This window comes from Nerophis ophidion, linkage group LG05 (genome assembly GCF_033978795.1).
Source record: "Nerophis ophidion isolate RoL-2023_Sa linkage group LG05, RoL_Noph_v1.0, whole genome shotgun sequence".
Classification (NCBI taxonomy): Eukaryota; Metazoa; Chordata; class Actinopteri; order Syngnathiformes; family Syngnathidae; genus Nerophis; species Nerophis ophidion.
In genome coordinates this window covers 25464952-25485315 of record NC_084615.1, presented here as the reverse complement: position 1 = coordinate 25485315, position 20364 = coordinate 25464952, and the positions used below count along the sequence as shown (strand labels likewise).

The 20364-nt window shown below is 39.8% G+C and overlaps 1 protein-coding gene across 4 annotated transcripts in view; it reads right to left on the bottom strand.

The window, feature by feature from the left end:
- epha7 (eph receptor A7) overlaps nt 1-20364 on the bottom strand; it is a 258157-nt gene that overhangs the window by 15428 nt on the left and 222365 nt on the right. For all 4 annotated transcript variants that reach the window (XM_061900384.1, XM_061900385.1, XM_061900386.1 and 1 more), the window contains 4 exons: nt 19001-19062; nt 18726-18935; nt 13447-13596; nt 4855-5048 (listed from right to left, as the gene is read on the bottom strand). In XM_061900384.1, coding sequence (XP_061756368.1) covers nt 4855-5048; nt 13447-13596; nt 18726-18935; nt 19001-19062 — 616 coding nt within the window. The remainder of the gene's footprint in view (nt 1-4854; nt 5049-13446; nt 13597-18725; nt 18936-19000; nt 19063-20364) is intronic.

Genomic DNA, 20364 nt, shown 5'->3' with positions numbered 1-20364 from the left:
TTCCTCCAAACACGACGAGTTGAGTTTATACCAAAAAGTTCTATTTTGGTTTCATCTGACCACATGACATTCTACAAATCCTCTGCTGTATCATCCATGTATCCATTTTGGTATAAACTCAACTCGTCGTGTTTGAAAGAAGAAGAATACTGAGTTACATCCCAAGAACACCACACCTACTGTGAAGCATGGGGGTGTGAACATCATGCTTTGGGGCTGTTTTTCTGCTAAGGGGACAGGACGATTGATCCGTGTTAAGGAAAGAATGAATGGGGCCATGTATCGTGAGATTTTGAGCCAAAACCTCCTTCTATCAGTGAGAGCTTTGAATGGTTGACCAAATACTTATTTTCCACCATAATTTACAAATAAATTCTTTAAAATTCCTACAATGTGAATTGCTGGATTTTTTTTCACATTCTGTCTCTCACATTTAAAGTGTACCTATGATGAAAATTACAGACCTCTGTGATCATTTTAAGTGGGAGAACTTGCACAATCGGTGGCTGACTAAAAATTTTTTTGCCCCACTGTATGCATATATTAATAAATATATGAATACAAATGTGATATACAAATAAATGAATAATGTGTATAAAGAAAATGCATACAAATAAAATGTATAAATATAAAAATGTGACATATAAATTAATCAAGAATTTGTATAAATAAACATATGTTTGTAAATATTTTTTAGAGTATTGAATTGAAATATGCTTGAGTTTGTATTTGTATTAAATACGCATTTATTTATAGAAATTATTTATATATTTGTATATCATTAATGTATGCATATGTATTAATATCATATTAATATATGTACGTTGATGTGAGACAATTCTACTTCCATAAATCCTCGCTTGCTTGGCAATAATCAAAATACGTTTCTTACAAGTATCATCAATGCAGGACGAGGACTAGCTAAACATGCTTCGCTACACACCGCAGGAGAATACAATAGCTCACCGGCGTCACCGCTAACAAAACCAAGCGTGCCTGAATGTAAACAAATGCCATGGGTGGATCTACACCTGACATCCTCTGTAATGATACCAAGTACAAGAGGGTCTCTAGTCGATACTAGTATGACTACCGGTACATCTATATTTTTTATCGTCACATAATCTTTTTTCCTTTTTTTCCAATTCATATTCATGAATATATATACTCTACCAACCGGTAGAGTGGCCGTGCCAGCAACTTGAGGGTTCCAGGTTTGATCCCCGCTTCTGCCATGCTTGTCACTGCCGTTGTGTCCTCGGGCAAGACACTTCACCCACCTGCTTCCAGTGCCACCCACATTGGTCTAAAAATGTAACTTGGATATTGGGTTTCACTATGTAAAGCGCTTTGAGTCACTAGAGAAAAGCGCTATATAAATACAATTCACTTTGGATATTACGTTTATAAACTCAGGAATACGTCCCATGGCACATGAGGATTTTGAATATGACTAATGTATGATCCTGTAAATACTTGGTATCGGATCGATATCTAAATTTGTAGTATCATCCAAAACTAATGTTAAGTATTGACGCTTGCATAGGTCTGGTGATAATGTTCCCCTTTAAATTGTCATATCAAAGTGCAGGCCACAAAACAACGTCTCACGGGCCGCATGTTTGAGACCCCTGCTTTAGAGATTGATGTCGGTTTTTGATACAGTGCCATCTGAGGGATCGAAGGTCACGGTCATTCAATGTTGGTTTCCGGCCATGCGGCTAACGTGGAGTGATTTCTCCAGGTTCTCTGAACCTTTTGATGAATTTTTTCGACCCTAGATGTTGAAATCCCTAAATTTCTTGCAATTGCACTTTGAGAAACGTTGTTCTTAAACTGTTTGACTATTTGCTCACGCAGTTGTGGACAAAGGGGTGTACCTCGCTCCATCCTTTCTTGTGAAAAACTGAGCATTTTTTGGGAATGTTTTTTTATATCCAATCATGGCACCCACCTGTTCCCAATTAGCTTGCACACCTGTGGGATGTTCCAAATAAGTGTTTGATGAGCATTCCTCAACTTTATCAGTATTTATTGCCACCTTTCCCAACTTCTTTGTCATGTGTTGCTGGCATCAAATTCTAAAGTTAATGATTTGAAAAAAAAAAAAAAGTTTATCAGTTTGAACATCAAATATGTTTTATTTGTAGCTAAGTCAACTGAATATGGGTTGAAAATGATTTGCAAATCATTGTATTCCGTTTCTATTTACATCTCACACAATTTCCCAACTCATATGGAAACCTGCCGGCCCCCCTATGGACTGGAGCCTCACATTATTAACCATATTCACTCGGCACCCATTGCACCGGCGGCCCCTTTCAAGGTTTCTCACTGTTCCCATTGGGTTGAGTTATGTCTTGCCCTGATGTGGGACCTTAACCGAGGATGTCGTGGTTTGTGCAGCCATTTGAGGCACTTGTGATAAATAAACTTTGATATTTTGATTTTGAACCATAGTACAATTTAAGGATTTATGTAAAGTTACTGACACACCGACCAACTGAGGGGAAAAATACTTGCTTAGGCTATGTTAGACGTCAACAAGGTCAGATTATATGTATAACTCAGTTGACAAATCAATCCATGAACTTTAATGTGCCAGAAGATTAAAATGTTATTTCAAGACATTCTTATGGTTTTCGTTTTTTCGAATATACATACATTTTGAATATGACTAATGTATGATCCTGTAAATACTTGGTATCGGATCGATATCTAAATTTGTAGTATCATCCAAAACTAATGTTAAGTATCTTAACAACAGAAGAGTAAGTGATTATTACATTGTAGCAGAAGTATACATGTTAATATCTGGTTATTTTATGGTTTAACAGTAAATAAACAAGTGTCCTTTATAATATTGACAAAATAATAGAATGGAAAATGACACAATATGTTACTGCATACATCAGCACACAAATTAGGAGCCTTTGTTTGCTTACCGTATTTTTTGGATTACAAGTCGCAGTTTTTTTCATAGTTTGGCCGGGGTTGCAATTTATACTCTGGAGCGATTTATGTGTGAAATTATAAACAGATTACCGTAAAATATCAAATAATATTATTTATCTCATTCACATATATAGCGCTTTTCTCTCGTGACTCAAAGCGCTTTACATACTGAAACCCAATATCTAAGTTACATTTTTAAACCAGTGTGGGTGGCACTGGGAGCAGGTGAGTAAAGTGTCTTGCCTAAGGACACAATGGCAGTGATTAGGATGGCAGAAGCGGGGATCAAATCTGCAACCCTCAAGTTGCTGGCACGACCACTCTACCAACCGTAGAGCATGTAGTATATGTTATAGTTATTTGAATGACTCTTACCATAATATGTTACGTTAACATACCAGGCACCTTCTCAGTTGGTTATTTATGCATCATATAATGTACACTTATTCAGCCTGTTGTTCACTATTCCTTATTTATTTTAAATTGCTTTTCAAATGTCTATTCTTGGTGTTGGATTTTATCAAATAATTTTCCCCCAAAAATTTGACTTATACTTTAGTGCGACGTATGTTTTTTTCCTTCTTCATTATGCATTTTCGGCTGGTGCGATTTATACTCCGGAGCGACTTATAATTCGAAAAATACGGTACTTACTACTAAGAGACAAGTTGTCTGGTATGTTCACTATTTTATTTAAGGCCTAAATTGTTCTTTGATGGCAATAAGAAACACATGTTAAATGTAACGTAAGATGTTTTGTTAAAATTAAGTCAATAATGCCATTACTTGTGGCCCCCTTTATTTAGAAAAGTATCAAAAAGTATCGAAATACGTTTTGGTACCGGTACCAAAATATTGGTATCGGGATAACCCTGGACATGGTAGGATTTGCTGGATATTCGACATTCTAGCCGCCTCGACCCGTAGGTGTAGGTAGCTTCCACCACTTTATTCGGTCGGGAGACCTCTCTTTACTGCTCTCCACAATAAATGGGGAATGATTGGTATAGCTCGGTTGGTAGAGTGGCCGTGCCAGCAACTTGAGGGTTCCAGGTTCGATCCCGCTTCCACCCTCCTAGTCATTGCTGTTGTGTCCTTGGGCAAGACACTTTACCCACCTGCTCCCAGTGCCACCCACACTGGTTTAAATGGAACTTAGATATTGGGTTTTCACTATGTAAAGCGCTTTGAGTCACGAGAGAAAAAAGCGCTATATAAATATAATTCACTTCACTTCACATGTTCACATGGACACAACTGTTTTATGATTATTTTACTTCCTGTGTCAAAGCTAAAGCCACCATTAACTTGGACACTAACACAGTACAGAATAGTAAAATAATTTATGGATAAATGTCACGTGTTACACTACCAAACATTTTTGACGGCTAAAGCATGATTGTAACAGTCGACATTTTATTTATTTAATACGCCAAAGTGATCCAAACACAGACGTGCTCGAATGCAGGCTGGCTCCCGCAGCTGCTGAAACACTTTCTGTTCGGGGCCAATCAGAGGACCTCACTAAACTATCCAATCTCAAAAGTATTTACTTTTCAATCTGCGTGTTTTAGCCTTCTTTGAGTTGGAAAAAGTCACAAATGCTGCTTATTTGAGGGAATCCCAGTTGGATGTGCTCTTAAAAACGATTCACATACAACTCTGAAAAACTTTTGTCGATGACAGCTTTAGTGTTAACATCACAGTCACATTTTTGGAGGGACATATGAATACCCAAGATGGATCACTGAAGATAGATTTTGCACCAATTTGGTGGTCATTAACAGGCTCTGAGGACACATATCACCATTAAAAGTGAATGATGTATTATACACTGCCAAAACCTATTAATACAACAAAAAACAATAATCCACTGAATTCCAGCACGTGTTTTCTCACCTGGTACATGTTCCAACTGGCGTTTTCAGTGTGTTTGGGTTTCGAATCATTTTGTCCAGAATGCTGACTATCTGATCAAATTTGGGACGATCTCCTCTATCTTTCTGCCAGCAGTCCAACATAAGCTGATGAAGGCCTGGGGGACAGTCCATAGGCGCTGGAAGACGGTAGCCCTCCTGGAGAGCTTTATTTACCTGGATGTTGGAAAGAAATTAAACAGACATTTCATGCTAATTCAAGTTAAGCAAGAGTTACACTTTGCATATGCCTTAACTACAAAAAATGGAGCGGTGAAACAGAATACAACATTAACTGTCCTGTATAAATGGAGACACTTCTTATTAAACACTACATTTAGGAGCATGATAACGAACTGTGTTTCCATAGAAGTGAAACAGTACAAACACCAAAACCAGTGATGTTGGCACGTTGTTTAAATCGTAAATAAAAACAGAATACAATGATTTGCAAATCCTTTTCAACTTATATTCAATTGAATAGATTGCAAGTACAAGATACTTAATGTTTAAACTGACAAACAACATTTTTTTTTTGCAAATAATCATTAACTTAGAATTTAAAGGCCTACTGAAATGAGATTTTCTTATTTAAACGAGGATAGCAGGTCCATTCTATGTGTCCTACTTGATCATTTCGCGATATTGCCATATTTTTGCTGAAAGGATTTAGTAGAGAACATCGCCGATAAAGTTCGCAACTTTTGGTCGCTAATAAAAAAGCCTTGCCTTTACCGGAAGTAGCAGACGATGTGCGCGTGACGTCACGGGTTGTAGCGCTCCTCACATCCTCACATTGTTTACAATCACAGCCAGCAGCAGCGAGAGCTATTCGGACCGAGAAAGCGACAATTTGCCCATTAATTTGAGCGAGGATGAAAGATTCGTGGATGAGGAAATTTAGAGTGAAGGACTAGAAAAAAAGAAAAAAAGGCAAGGGCAGTGAGAGCGATGCAGATGTTGTTAACACATTTACTAGGATAATTCTGGAAAATCCCTTATCTGCCTATAGTGTTATTAGTCTTTTAGTGAGATTATAAAGTACCTGAGAAGCGGAGGGGTGGGGCCACGGGTGTGTTGACGCCAAAGTCTCTGAGGGAAGTCAAGCAGCTGCAGCAAGACGGAAGCTCCGCTGATCTCCGGGAAGAGCTGACTTATTACCACAATTTTCTCACTGAAAACTGCCTGTTGACATTTAGTAGGGATCCATGTTCGCTTGACCGCTCTGATCCGTAGTAAAGCTTCATCTTCGGGAATTTTTAACAAGGAAACACCGACTGTGTTTGTGTGGCTAAAGGCTAAAAGGTTCCCACCTCCATCTTTCTACTTTGACTTCTCCATCATTAATTGAAAAAATTGCAAAAGATTCAGCAACAAAGACGTCCAGAATACTGTGTAATTGTGCGATTAAAAGCAGACTACTTATAGCTTGGATCGGGTTTGAAAATAATGTCCGCTACAACCCGAGACGTCAAACGCACGCGTCATCTACGAGTCATCATACCGCGACGTTTTCAACACGACACTTAGCGGGAAATTTAAAATTGCAATTTATTAAACTAAAAAGGCCGTATTGGCATGTGTTGCAATATTTCATTATTGATATATAAACTATCAGACTGCGTGGTCGGTAGTATTGGGTTTCAGTAGGCCTTTAAGGGCAGCAACACATTGCAAAAAGTTGGCACAGGGGTATTTTTACCACTATGTTACATGGCCTTTCCTTTTAACAACACTCAGTAAACCTTTGGGAACGGAGAAGACCAATCTTTTAAGATTTTCATGTGAAATTCTTTCCCATTCTTGCTTGATGTAAAGTTTAAGTTGTTCAACAGTCCGGGGACTCTTGTGGTATTTTAGGCTTCATAATGCGCCACACATTTATAATGGGAGCCAGGTCTGGACTACAGGCAAGCCAGTCTAGTATCCGCACTCTTACTACGAAGCCACGTTGTTGCAACATGTGCAGAATATGGCTTGGCTTGTCTTGCTGAAATAAGCAGGGGCGTCCATGAAAAATATGTTGCTTAGATGGCAACATATGTGTTATTGCTCACACTCCTGCTGTGCGTCCTGACAAGCGCACCACAGGCCTACCCCACAGGCGCTCTCTCTCCGCTGCGGGCCCGACTCCTCGCACCTGCAAACAATCTACAATCTACACACCTGCCCCTGATGAGCAATCAGCCTTCAAAAGCCAATGCAACCTGAGATCCGACGCCAGAACGTAGCTTCTAGTACCCAGTAAAGTAAGCCAAGACGTAGCTCTCCCGCATGTGCATTATCTCTTCCTGTGCTCCCTACCCGTCGTGCTTATTGTCTCTTGTGTTGTGTCGTCCTCCAGCTCTCTGTCGTCCTTCCTTGTCGTCGAGTTGTGTATCTTGTCACCTTGGACTTCCTTTGGATTTTCCCATGCCTTCCTGGACTTCAAGCTCACACCTGTCTACCGACCACGACGCCACACTCCTCTACTTGATCATTCGCCTGTCCTCCTACGCTCGAGCCTTCTTTGCCCTTTGTCATGCCTGTGAATCCGGTTTTATGTTTGATCATGTTATTTTTTGTTTTTTGGACTTTTGTTTCCCGTTTTGCACTTCCTGGTTTTATTTGTTTTCATAGTAACCCATTAGTTTCCACCTGGTCTCCTAGTCACGCCCCGGTCCTCAGCTCTCACACCTGATTCCAATTATCCCAGCTGGTATTTAAGCCATTTGTTTTTTGTTCCTCGGCCTGGGAACATTACCTACCTACCGGACTTTGTATTGAACCCTCATGACCACGCATCTACCTTTCCTTGCCGACCTTCATGCCTTGCCACGCTGTTTATTGTTTGACCACGCCACGTAAGACCTTTTGTATTTATGCCTCAGTGCAAGTTGTTGTTTCGCTTTGTGCCATAGATAGTATCTTTAGTTCATTTGTATATAGCCATGCCATTGTGCTGTTTTTTTGTTTTTGAGTATAGTCTAGTTTATTATCCACCATTGTGCGTGCCCTTTGTTTTCCTGTTTTTGTATTGTAGTGTTTAAATAAATTAATCATGTACTTACACTCACGTCTCGCTCGTGCAAATCATCCTTTGCGTGGAAGAAGCAAAACAAATCCAAGTCATAGTCCTGACACCTTTATTGGACTTCCGCCATTTCAGGACTTTCATGTTTGATCATCCACCTCCACCGGAAGACTCAAGTCCAATGACAATGATAAATTATTATCAAAAAATGATTTTACACAATGAATCACATCAATTACAGCCATCCATGCCACGTTCCCCACGACTCAAACCCCGCCCAAGTCTCAAACATTTTTTGTTTCTTCTTCAACCTCACATCAAAGCCTGAAACCAAAGAAAAAAAACTATGTGGACAATTTAAAGGGGAGGATTTTGCTCTCTTCCTCACCTCCCTCCGCCCACCCCAACAGACTTTTCCGGATCACGGGGAGAGCGTCTAGGAGCCGCTCTTTGAGGAGGGGGCTAGGGCTAGGGGTTGTTCAGTTGGTGCTGCCCAGTGCGATGCCAAGCCACAGCCACCAGCACGTCCCCCACCACCAGTTCTTCAACCTGCCAAGCCACAGCGGCCAACACGGCCGCCACCACCAGTCTTTCAGCCTGCTAAGCCGCAGCTTCCAGCTAGGCCACCTCCACCTGCACCACGGCTAGCTGCACCACGGCTAGTACCTGTCGCTACTCCAATGCTAGCACCAAGTCCATGGCTAGCACCAAGTTCAAGTCCAAGTCCAGGTCTGATGCTAGCACAAAGTCCAAGTCCAAGTCCAGCACCAAGTCCAAGTCCAAGACCAAGTCTGATGTTAGCACCAAGTCCAAGTCCACGGCTAGCTCCAAGTCCAGGTCCGATGCTAGCTCCAAGTCCTAGTCCAAGGCTAGAACCACGACCTGCTCCACGGCTAGCTCCAAGTCCAAGTCCAGCTCCAAGGCTAGCACCACCACCTGCTCCACGGCTAGCACCACGACCTGCTCCACGGCTAGCACCAAGTCCAAGGCTAGAACCAAGTCAAAGTCCAGCACCAAGTCCAAGTCAAAGTCCAGCACCAAGTCTAAGTCCAACTCCATTACAAAGTCTAGCACCAAGTCCAAGTCAAAGTCCAAATCCAAGTCCACGGCTAGCACCAGTGCCTGCACCACGCCGGACCCCAGTGCCTGCACCACGTCGGATCCCAGTGCCTGCACCACAAGAGGTACCAGTGCCTGCATATAGACATGCCATTCTGCTGTTTTTTTGTTTTAGAGTATAGTCTAGTTTATTATCCGCCATTGTGCGCACCCTTTGTTTTCCTGTTTTTGTATTGTAGTGTTTAAATAAATTAATCATATACTTACACTCACGTCTCGCTCGTGCAGATCATCCTTTGCGTAGAAGAAGCAAAACAAATCCAAGTCATAGTCCTGACGCCCTTATTGGACTTCCGCCTGGATATCAACACGCACACCCTCAACATCCTCTGGCAACCACTCTCAGATATGTCTCACACTGAGTGACATTACATCTCTTTGGTTTAATTACACACCTCACTTACACACTAAGCTGTCAATAAACACGCTAAAAGCTAACAACGTCATCGTCTCTCTGCTGTCTTCTTCTCCCGCTGTCCCGTCACAATATGTTGCTCCAAAACCTGGATGTACCTTTCAACATTATTGTTGCCTTCACAGATGTGTAAGTTTCCCATGCCTTGGGCACTAATACACCCCCATACCGTCACAGATGCTGTCTTTTGAACTTTGCGCCTGTAATAATCCTGATGTTTCTTTTCCTCTTTGGTCCGGTGGAAACGACCTCCACAGTTTCCAAAAAACAATTTGACATGTGGACTCGTCATAGTACAGAACACTTTTCTACTTTGCATTAGTCCACTTAAGATGAGCCTGGGCCCAGCGAAGCCGGCGGCGTTTCTGGGTGTTGTTGAAAAATGGCTTTGGCTTTGCATTGTAGAGTTTGAACCTGCACTTACAAATGTAGCGACAAACTGTAGTTACTGAGACTGGTTTTCTGAAGTGTTCTTGAGTCCATGTGGTGATATCCTTTACACACTGATGTCGGTTTTCGATGCAGGAATTGAAGGTCACGGGCATTCAATGTTGGTTTTCAGCATTGTTGCTTACGTGTAGTGATTTCTCCAGATTCTCTAAAAATCATTGTATTCTGTTTATATTTACCATTTACACAACGTGCCAACTTCACTGGTTTTGGGTTTTGTACATGCATTTGTATTTTTGAGTCTGTTCGGTCCAGCAGCATACCAATTTCCAATTTCAAGTAAGGGATAAAAAATGTACACTCTGGCATACACCTCCGCAAGCCCAGGTTGTGTGCCTAAAGCGTACAAAATGGCGGTGAAACTGGATCTAGACGAACAAAAAACTTGCAGCCCAGCCTTTGTCCGTGGGAGCGATAGTCCCAGGGAGAATTATGGTATTTGTTGGTGTTTTTTTCTTTCAATGACAAGTAATGGTGAAGTGCCTGCAATTAGCCAGCTCACAAATTTGCATTTTCAATGTGCTTTGTGTTTGTTGGAGGTGGCCGTGTTGAGGGTGGGGCCCCAATTTTTTCAGATGGATTCTGATTTATGAATGGAAGATTGCTTACAGGTGTGGGAAAATGTCATCTTTTACTCTTGATTTTCTGTATGAGTATAGATCAGGGGTGCTAATTACGTCGATCGCGAGCTACCGGTGGATCGCAGAGGGTGTGTCAGTCGATCGCCAGCCAGGCATTAAAAGAATAGAACTAAACATTTGCGATCATCAATCTTCACCAAGACGTCACATTTGTCACTTGATTGACATACCACGGCACCCGAGGATCTTATGAGATGATGCTGTCTGTTGCCATATCATTATTAAGAAAAAATGACTGACAGGAAGGTGAGAATTTTTTTTTTTTATTACAACAGACTCTTGTGTCGTACCTGCCGTCAAAACTCTAAAGACCGACTGCCCAGTTCCTGTCTTCACAATAAAAGTGCTGCTTCATCCTGCCTGCGCTAACAAAATAAGAGTCTCAGAAAGCTGCCTTGCACAAGCTAGCAAGCCAGGGAGTTTGCCGCAAATGAATTTCTTGTAAAGTGTTTTAAGAACGAGTACGGAAGATGGACGAATAAGATTGGTCAGAAAGGAGGACTTTTTTTCTCCTCCATTTGAAAATGCGGATGTTTTCAGCACTACTGTCTTGATTCCAATCAATACGAGTCATCAGAATCAGGTAATAAACCAACTTATATTCTTGTCTTCATGAAAGAAAGGAATCTATGTGTGTTAAACATGCTTGTATTATCATTAAACACCTGTAACTTGTTAACAAAAATGTCTCTTTCATAGATAAATACATACAGTGGGGCAAAAAAGTATTTAGTAAGCCACCGATTGGGCAAGTTCTCCCACTTAAAATGATGACAGAGGTCTGTAATTTTCATCATAGGTACACTTCAACTGTGAGAGACAGAATGTGAAAAAAAAAAATCCAGGAATTCATATTGTAGAAATTTTAAAGAATTTATTTGCAAATCATGGTGGAAAATAAGTATTTGGTCAACCATTCAAAGCTCTCACTGATGAAAGGAGGTTCTGGCTCAAAATCTCATGATACATGCCCCCATTCATTCTTTCCTTAACACGGATCAATCATCCTGTCCCCTTAGCAGAAAAACAGCCCCAAAGCATGATGTTTCCACCCCCATGCTTCACAGTAGGTTTGGTGTTCTTGGGATGCAACTCAGTATTCTTCTTCCTCCAAACACGACAAGTAGAGTTTATACCAAAAAGTTTTGTTTTGGTTTCATCTGACCACATGACATTCTCCCATGTGCTCTCTGGCAAACTTCAGACGGACCTGGACATGCACTGGCTCAAGCAGGGGGACACATCTGGCACTGCAGGATTTGATTCCCTGACGGCGTAGTGTGTTACTGATGGTAACCTTTGTTACTTTTTTCCCAGCTCTCTGCAGGTCATTCACCAGGTACCCCCGTGTGGTTCTTGGATTTTTGCTCATCGTTCTCATGATCATTTTGACCCCACGGGATGAGATCTTGGGTGGAGCCCCAGATCGAGGGAGATTATCAGTGGTCTTGTATGTCTTCCATTTTCTGATAATTGCTACCACAGTTGATTTTTTCACACCAAATTGCTTGCCTATTGTAGATTCACTCTTCCCAGTCTGGTGCAGGTCTACAATTCTTTTCCTGGTGTCCTTTGACAGCTCTTTGGAATTGGCCATAGTGGAGTTTGGAGTCTGACAGTTTGAGGCTGTGGACAGGTGTATTTTATACAGATAACGAGTTCAAACAAGTGCCATTAATACAGGTAACGAGTGGAGGACAGAAGACCTTCTTAAAGAAGAAGTTACAGGTCTGTGAGAGCCAGAGATCTTCGTTGTTTGAAGTGACCAAATACTTTTTTCCACCACAATTTACAAATAAATTCTTTAAAATTCCTACAATGTGAATTCCTGGATTTTTTTCTCCACATTCTGTCTCTCACAGTTGAAGAGTAACTATGATGAAAATTACAGACCTCTGTCATCATTTTAAGTGGGAGAACTTGCACAATCGGTGGCTGACTAAATACTTTTTTGCCCCACTGTATAAATTATATATACTGTATGAATGATGTAGATCCCCTCGACTTGGTCAATTATCGCCATCGGTTTCAAAAAGTAAAATTGTTGTGTACACGGACGTAGGGAGAAGTACAGAGCGGCAATACATTTTAAAGGCACTGTCTTTGCGTGCCAGCCCAGTCACATAATATCTACGGCTTTCCACACACATAAGTGAATGCAACGCATATTTGGTCAACAGCCATACAGGTCACACTGAGGGCAGCCGTATAGACAACCTTAACAATGTTACAAATATGCGCCACACTGTGAACCCACACCAAACAAGAATAACAAACACATTTCGGGAGAACATCCGCACCGTAACACAACATAAACACAACGGATCAAATACCCAGAAACCCTTGCAGCACTAACTCTTCCGGGACGCTACAATATACACCTCCGCTACTCACCCCACAATATCGGATATCAACCCTGCCCCCACAACCCCACCCACCTTAACCTCCTCATGCTCTCTCAGGGAGAGTATGTCCCAAATTCCAAGCTGCTGTTTTGAAGCATGTTAAAAAAAATAATGCACTTTGTGACTTCAATAATAAATATGGCATGCCATGTTGGCATTTTTTTCCATAACTTGAGTTTATTTTGGAAAACCTTGTTATATTGTTTAATGCATCCAGTGGGGCATCACAACAATATCAGGCATAATAATGTGTTAATTCCACGACTGTATATATTGGTATCGGTTGATATCGGAATTGGTAATTAAGAGTTGGACAATATTCGAATATCGGATATTGGCAAAAAAGCCATTATCGGACATCTCTACTGCTAAAATATACACTAGGCATGACATATGTCTTGCAAGGGTTTCTGGGGTTTTCTTTTTCCAAATATGGGTTTTGTGTGACAGACAAAAGCCACTAACTTAAATGTGCCTGTGTCTGTATATTTCATTTATTTGAAGCAATTCATAACACTAAATAGTTACTTACATCTTGATTGGACATGTCCCAGTATGGCCATTCCCCATAGGACATGACTTCCCACATGACAATGCCATAACTCCACACATCACTTGCAGAAGTGAATTTACGGAACTGGACAGCTTCTGGTGCGGTCCACCGGACTGGTATTTTTCCACCCTGGTTAGAAAAATGTAAGATATACAATACTTTACAAAAGTGGATACACCCCTCAAACGTATGCAAATATTCTTTACATCTTTTCATGGCACGACACTGAAGAAATGACTTAGCAAAGGTCAGTGAAAAGTTTGTATAACAGTGTAAATGTATTGTTCCCTCAAAATAACTCATCACAGAGCCATTACTGTCCATGCAGCTGGCAGCAAAATTTAGTGAACACGAACATATCCAAATTGGGCCCAATTAGCCATTTTAATAGTTACAGGTAGGGGTGTAACGGTACACAAAAATTTCGGTTCAGTACGTACCTCGGTTCATTTTCGGTACAATAAGAAAACAACAAAATATAAAATGTTTTGTTTTTTTATTTACCAAATTTGTAAACAATGGCATAACATACATATACACACAGGGTCCATTGCCAGGATTAATGTGGTCAACATATATAAAATAAAAACTAAACAAGATCAGGCTCAGAATTGGTTTCTTAACAAAACCTTTCTACATATAAAGTGCTTTTTTTAATTGATTGATTGAGACTTTTATTAGAAGATTGCACAGTACAGTACATATTTCATACAATTGACCACTAAATGGTAACACCCCAATATGTTTTACAACTTGTTTAAACTTGTTGCCTCAAGTTGTTGCTCGGATTACATAAAATGACAAAACTTTTCTTCTACATATAGAAAGTGCAAAATTAAACAGTTTCAAGTCAACTCAGCCTCAGATTAACTTTTCTTTCCGCCCAGCCTGGCTGTCCTGGCAGTAAGAGGATATATGGGCTTATTGTTCTTCCACAATAGAAGTGGGTCAAAATGTAGTTTTTAATGCAATATGGACTTAAATCTGCTGCTATAAAAACATTTGTTATTGCTTTAGCCCTGCCTGACTCGCCGAGGAGAGGCTGCTTGAACGGGTTAGCATGTTTGACGTGTTGTCAGAAGCAGCTGCTGAACAATGTTGGTGAACATCCGTCCTCTGTTGTTGTATCGCAAACCGAAACCCCCGTACTGAAACGGTTCAAGACAAATACACGTACCGTTACACTCCTAGTTACAGGGTATCGGGTGTGAATGGGTAGCGGCTGTGTAAAATTTGATGTTATCGCTCTCTCTTGTCACTGAAATTTCTTGGCAAAATTGAAAAGAACTCTGAGAATGTGAAAAAAAAAAGTTCCTCAGCATAAAGATGTTCTCGGCTATAAAAGGATTGCCGAAATAAATGATCTAAAATCACCATTTATTATAAATATTCACAGTACATGGTGTTTTTTTTTTCTGGGTACCCCAGCTTCTTACCATATCCCAAAAATATGTGTTAAGTTAATTGAAGACTCTCAATCAGTACTATTTAACTGGTGAACCTACTTGAGTGGGAACCCCGGAAGGGACCAGAACCTGAGTTTAATTCAAAACTTGGGAGACAAATATTTTTGCAGCACATTCCTAAAAACACAAGTGCTCCTGTTGTATAGAGGAACTTGGACCACTGTAAACGCATTGTTACATCCTTGCATTGACAATTTAACCTTGCTAGTGCAGTGAATTAATGGTAACACTTTAGAATGGGGAATATATTTTAAGTAAAAAAGACTTAATTTAGAGTTATTTGGACACTAGGGGAAGATATAAGGGTTAGGGTTAGGGTAAGGGTTACTAATAAGCAATAATTCTGAGGTTATTGAGGGAAGACTCTTAGTTAATGGCTTACTGGTTGTATAATAAGGCCATGTGTAATAGGCCTTAATAAGTACTTACCGTATTTTTCGGACAATAAGTCGCAGTTTTTTTTTTCATAGTGCAACTTATACTCAGGAGCGATTTATGTGTGAAATTATTAACACATTACCGTAAAATATCAAATAATATTATTTAGCTCATTTACTTAAGAGACTAAACGTATAAGATTTCATGGGATTTAGCAATTAGGAGTGACAGATTGTTTGGTAAACGTATAGCATGTTGTATAGGTTATAGTTATTTGAATGACTCTTACCATAATCTGTTACGTTAACATACCAGGCACGTTCTCAGTTGGTTATTTATGCGTCATATAACGTACACTTATTCAGCCTGTTGTTCACTATTCTTTATTTATTTTAAATTGCCTTTCAAATGTCTATTCTTGGTGTTGGGTTTTATCAAATAAATTTCCACCAAAAAATGTGACTTATATTCCAGTGTGACTTATATATGTTTTTTTCCTTCTTTGTTATGCATTTTCGGCAGGTGCAACTTATACCCCGAAAAATACGGTAATAATTACTAATTAAGAGCCAATATGTTTGTAATTTGCATGTTAATAAGCAACTTATATCAATGGTGAATGTGTTCCCCATACTAATGTGATACCAAATTGATTAACTTATATTCTACATATGGTGAATTTTTATATTCAACTTGGAGAAAGTGAACCACCAGGTTTAAGTAAATAATGGTTGAGGAGGAGTTGGATATTCGCATGTGGACTGGAATTCGGTCTCTCACGAGAAGAAGCAATAAAAAACCAGGCTTCGGAATGCAAAAGTGATAGCTCTATCCTAGAGGAGAGATTCCATGTTTATCTTAAAACTTCAACCTACTAGGTATGGTATACATCTGTTGTCTTCCCAGTTACTACACACGATTATCTCCTTATATTAGGCAGGTTGTGCTGTCCTGACTTAGCACACACCCAGACCGAGAAAGAAGGAATATAAAACTGATGGTTTGGCTTCTCCAGGTTAGGAGCCCTTCATTTTTTAACTTAGCTCCTCCAGGTACTACAGACCTGTTTAATGATGCTCGTTTGTAATAAAGAAACTTTTTGTCCAGCAAAGCGTCTCCGACCTCTCTTTTGATCCAGCCGCACTGCCATGCCAGCATATCTGCAGAGGTTGAAGGGATGATATGTCAGCCTCTCAATGCTCATTAAATGACCTGATTGGTTGCCTCTTCTGTTTATGTAAACCAGAGGAGCATGAAGCCTTTTTGGTACTATTTAAACCTTTCAAAGTGGTCGCTATTTCAGAAACATGAATTGACGCTACAAAATAAATTGATTTTACCTATAAGGATCAACAGAAATTACAACAGTGGAAGAGGGGTAGCGGTGTGGCGAAGAATCTGAACAACGAAGGGGTGTACCGTATTTTCCGGACCATAGGGCACACCGGATTATAAGGCGCACTGCCGATGAGCAGGTCTGGTCAGGCTTATTTTCATACGAAAGCCGCAATAGGGAGCATTAAAGGGGTAAAATATATATATTTTTTATTCTAAATTGAAAACACTTCTTTGTGGTCTACATAACATGTGATGGTGGTTCTTTGTTCAAAATTTTGCATCGATTAAGTTTTACAGATCATCTTCCAGCCGCTTTCTGGCAGTCTTCAGGATGCTCCATTTTGTGGGCGGTTTGATTTACGTGGCTCACCTTCGGCAGCGGCTTTTCTCCGTCATCTTTGTTGTAGCGGTGTAGCGTGCAAGGACAGGAGTGGAAGAAGTGTCAAAAGATGGAGCTAACTGTTTTAATAACATTCAGACTTTACTTAAATCAACAACGAAGCAGCATCTCCTCATCTGTGTCTCACTAGTGCAATAACAACGATGGAAATGTGTCCAGTGAAAAACCGTCCGACCGGAACTCTCTAACAACTAAAGTGCCTTGAGTGAATAATGTAAACTCACTACACTGGTGTGTTTTAGCGCTTTCATGGCGAGTTTACTGATAAATATAAGTAAGAACTTTACACTACTTTATTGTAGAGATGGCAACAGCAGAGGATGAATGTCCTATAACAAGAATATAGAGAAAAAGAAGAAGTTTATCCATTACGGTAGTGGTTCTCAAATGGGGGTACCGTACCGTGCTATTTTTAAATATTCCAAAAATAGCAACAATTCAAAAATCCTTTATAAATATATTCATTGAATAATACTTCAACAAAATATGAATGTAAGTTCATAAACTGAGAAAAGAAATGCAACAATGCAATATTCAGTGTTGACAGACACATTTTTTTGTGGACATGTTCCATAAATATTGATGTTAAAGATTTATTTTTTTTGTGAAGAAATGTTTAGAATTAAGTTCATGAATCTAGATGGATCTCTATTACAATCCCCAAAGAGGGCACTTTAAGTTGATGATTACTTCTATGTGTAGAAATATTTATCTATATTTGAATCACTTGTTTATTTTTCAACAAGTTTTTAGTTATTTTTATATCTTTTTTTCCAAATAGTTCAGGAAAGACCACTACAAATGAGCAATATTTTGCACTGATATACAATTTAATATATCAGAAACTGAATACACAGTGCTGTATTTTACTTCTTTATCTCTTTTTTTCAACCAAAAATGCTTTGCTCTGATTAGAGGGTACTTGAATTGAAAACAATTTCACTGGGGGTACATCACTGAAAACAGGTTTGGAACCACTGCTTTACGGTGTCTACACAGACTACAAAGGCAGAGGTGCGCACATTTTCAGGACTTATGCAAATCCCAAAAACAGATCAGCAGGTACCAGAAGGTAAGAAAAGTTGCTTTTGCATTATATTGCGAAACAAAACGCCAGATAATATGTCTTACCTTTTATACACACCATAGTAATACTCGTATGTTGAAGCACAGTACAATCCATCAAGCGGTGCAGCTTCATAGCTTACCAAAGTCGTACTAAAATATTTTAATAGATATTTGAGCGTTGTGTGTAATGTTCTATATTTTTAATGGAACACATTATAATGTTGGTGTTGTTTACTCGAGTCATATTGCAGTCTACACTTATCTCTTATGTGTGACTGCCATCATATTGCAGTCTACACGTAGCTTTTAGGTGTGACTGCCATCTACTGGTCACACTTCTCATTTCACTATGTACCAAATAAAATAGTTTTGAGGTTGGTAAGCACAACCAAAATTATTCCGTACATTAGGCTCACCGGCTTATAAGGCGCACTGTCAAATTTAGAGAAAATAAACAGATTTTAAGTGCGCTTTACTGTCCGAAGAGTACGGTTATCAAATGTTCTCATGACACACAGAGGTTTACAACATTGACGTTTTTCACAGTTAGCGAGTAAGCTCATGCTAAAGAAAAAAAAGAAAGAAAAGAAGTGCAAGAATTAACTTACCGTTGTCGAGTAGACGGTTTCAGGATCTTCGTTTAACAGCCGGGACACGCCGAAGTCAGACACTTTACATACAAGGTTGCTGTTGACGAGGACGTTCCGTGCTGCAAGATCTTGATGAACATAGCCCATGTCGACAAGATATCTCATTCCTGCTGCTATGCCCCTCAGCATGCCAACCAACTGAATGATGGTGAATTTACCATCATGCATCTGTGCAGAAGAAGATAAGTAAGCAATGCTGTTCGCCTGAACATTTTGATACTCATGCTACTCACTCTTAGGAAGGCATCTAATGAGCCGTTCTCCATGAATTCTGTAACAATCATCACTGGTTTTCCTGGAGGCAAGTATAGAATCAAAGAGTAAGATTAGGTATATAATCACTTTACCCCCTTACAAAGTTATCACTAGTCAGTAACTTCTATTGTTGGTTTATTGTAACAGAAAGTGACAAAACATATAAAAGAAAAATCCAGACAAAAACCCTGAAATAAAGGTTAAACAATAAAATCATACAAACCCCGTTTCCATATGAGTTGGGAAATTGTGTTAGATGTAAATATAAACGGAATACAATGATTTGCAAATCAATTTCAACCCATATTCAGTTGAATATGATACAAAGACAACATATTTGATGTTCAAACTGATAAACACTTTTTTGTTGTTGCAAATAATCATTAACTTTAGAAATTGATGCCAGCAACACGTGACAAAGAAGTTGGGAAAGGTGGCCATAAATACTGATAAAGTTGAGGAATTCTCATCAAACACTTATTTGGAACATCCCACAGGTGTGCAGGCTAATTGGGAACAGGTGGGTGACATGATTGGGTGTAAAAGCAGCTTGCGTGAAATGCTCAGTCAGTCACAAACAAGGATTGGGAACCGGTCACCACTTTGTGAACAAATGCGTGAGCAAATTGTCAAACAGTTTAATAACAACATTTCTCAATGGGCTATTGCAAGAAACTTAGGAATTTTACCATCTACGGTCCGTAATACCATCAAAAGGTTCAGAGAGTCTGGAGAAATCACTGCACGTAAGATATGATATAACGGACCTTTGTTCCCTCAGGCGGTATTGCATCAAAAAGCGACATCAGTGTGTAAAAGATATTACCACATGGGCTCAGGAACACTTCAGAAAACCACTGTCAGTAACTACAGTTTGTCGCTACATCTGTAAGTGCAAGTTAAAACTACTATGCAAAGCCAAAGTCATTTATCAACCACACCCAGAAACGCCGCCGGCTTCGCTGGTCCCGAGCTCAGCTAAGATGGACTGATGCAAAGTGGAAAAGTGTTCTGTGGTCTGACAAGTCCACATTTCAAATTATTTTTTGGAAACGGTGAACGTCGTGTCCTCTGGACCAAAGAGTAAAAGAATCATCAGGACTGTTCTAGGTGCAAAGTTCAAAAGCCAGCATCTGTGATGGTATGGGGGTGTATTAGTGCCCAAGGCATGGGTAACTTACACATCTGTGAAGGCAACATTTATGCTGAAAGGTACATACAGGTTTTGGAGCTACATATGTTGTCATCCAAGCAACGTTATCATGGACGCCCTTGCTTATTTCAGCAAGAATATGCCAAGTCACTTGTTACAACAGCGTGGCTTCATACTTAAAGAGTGCGG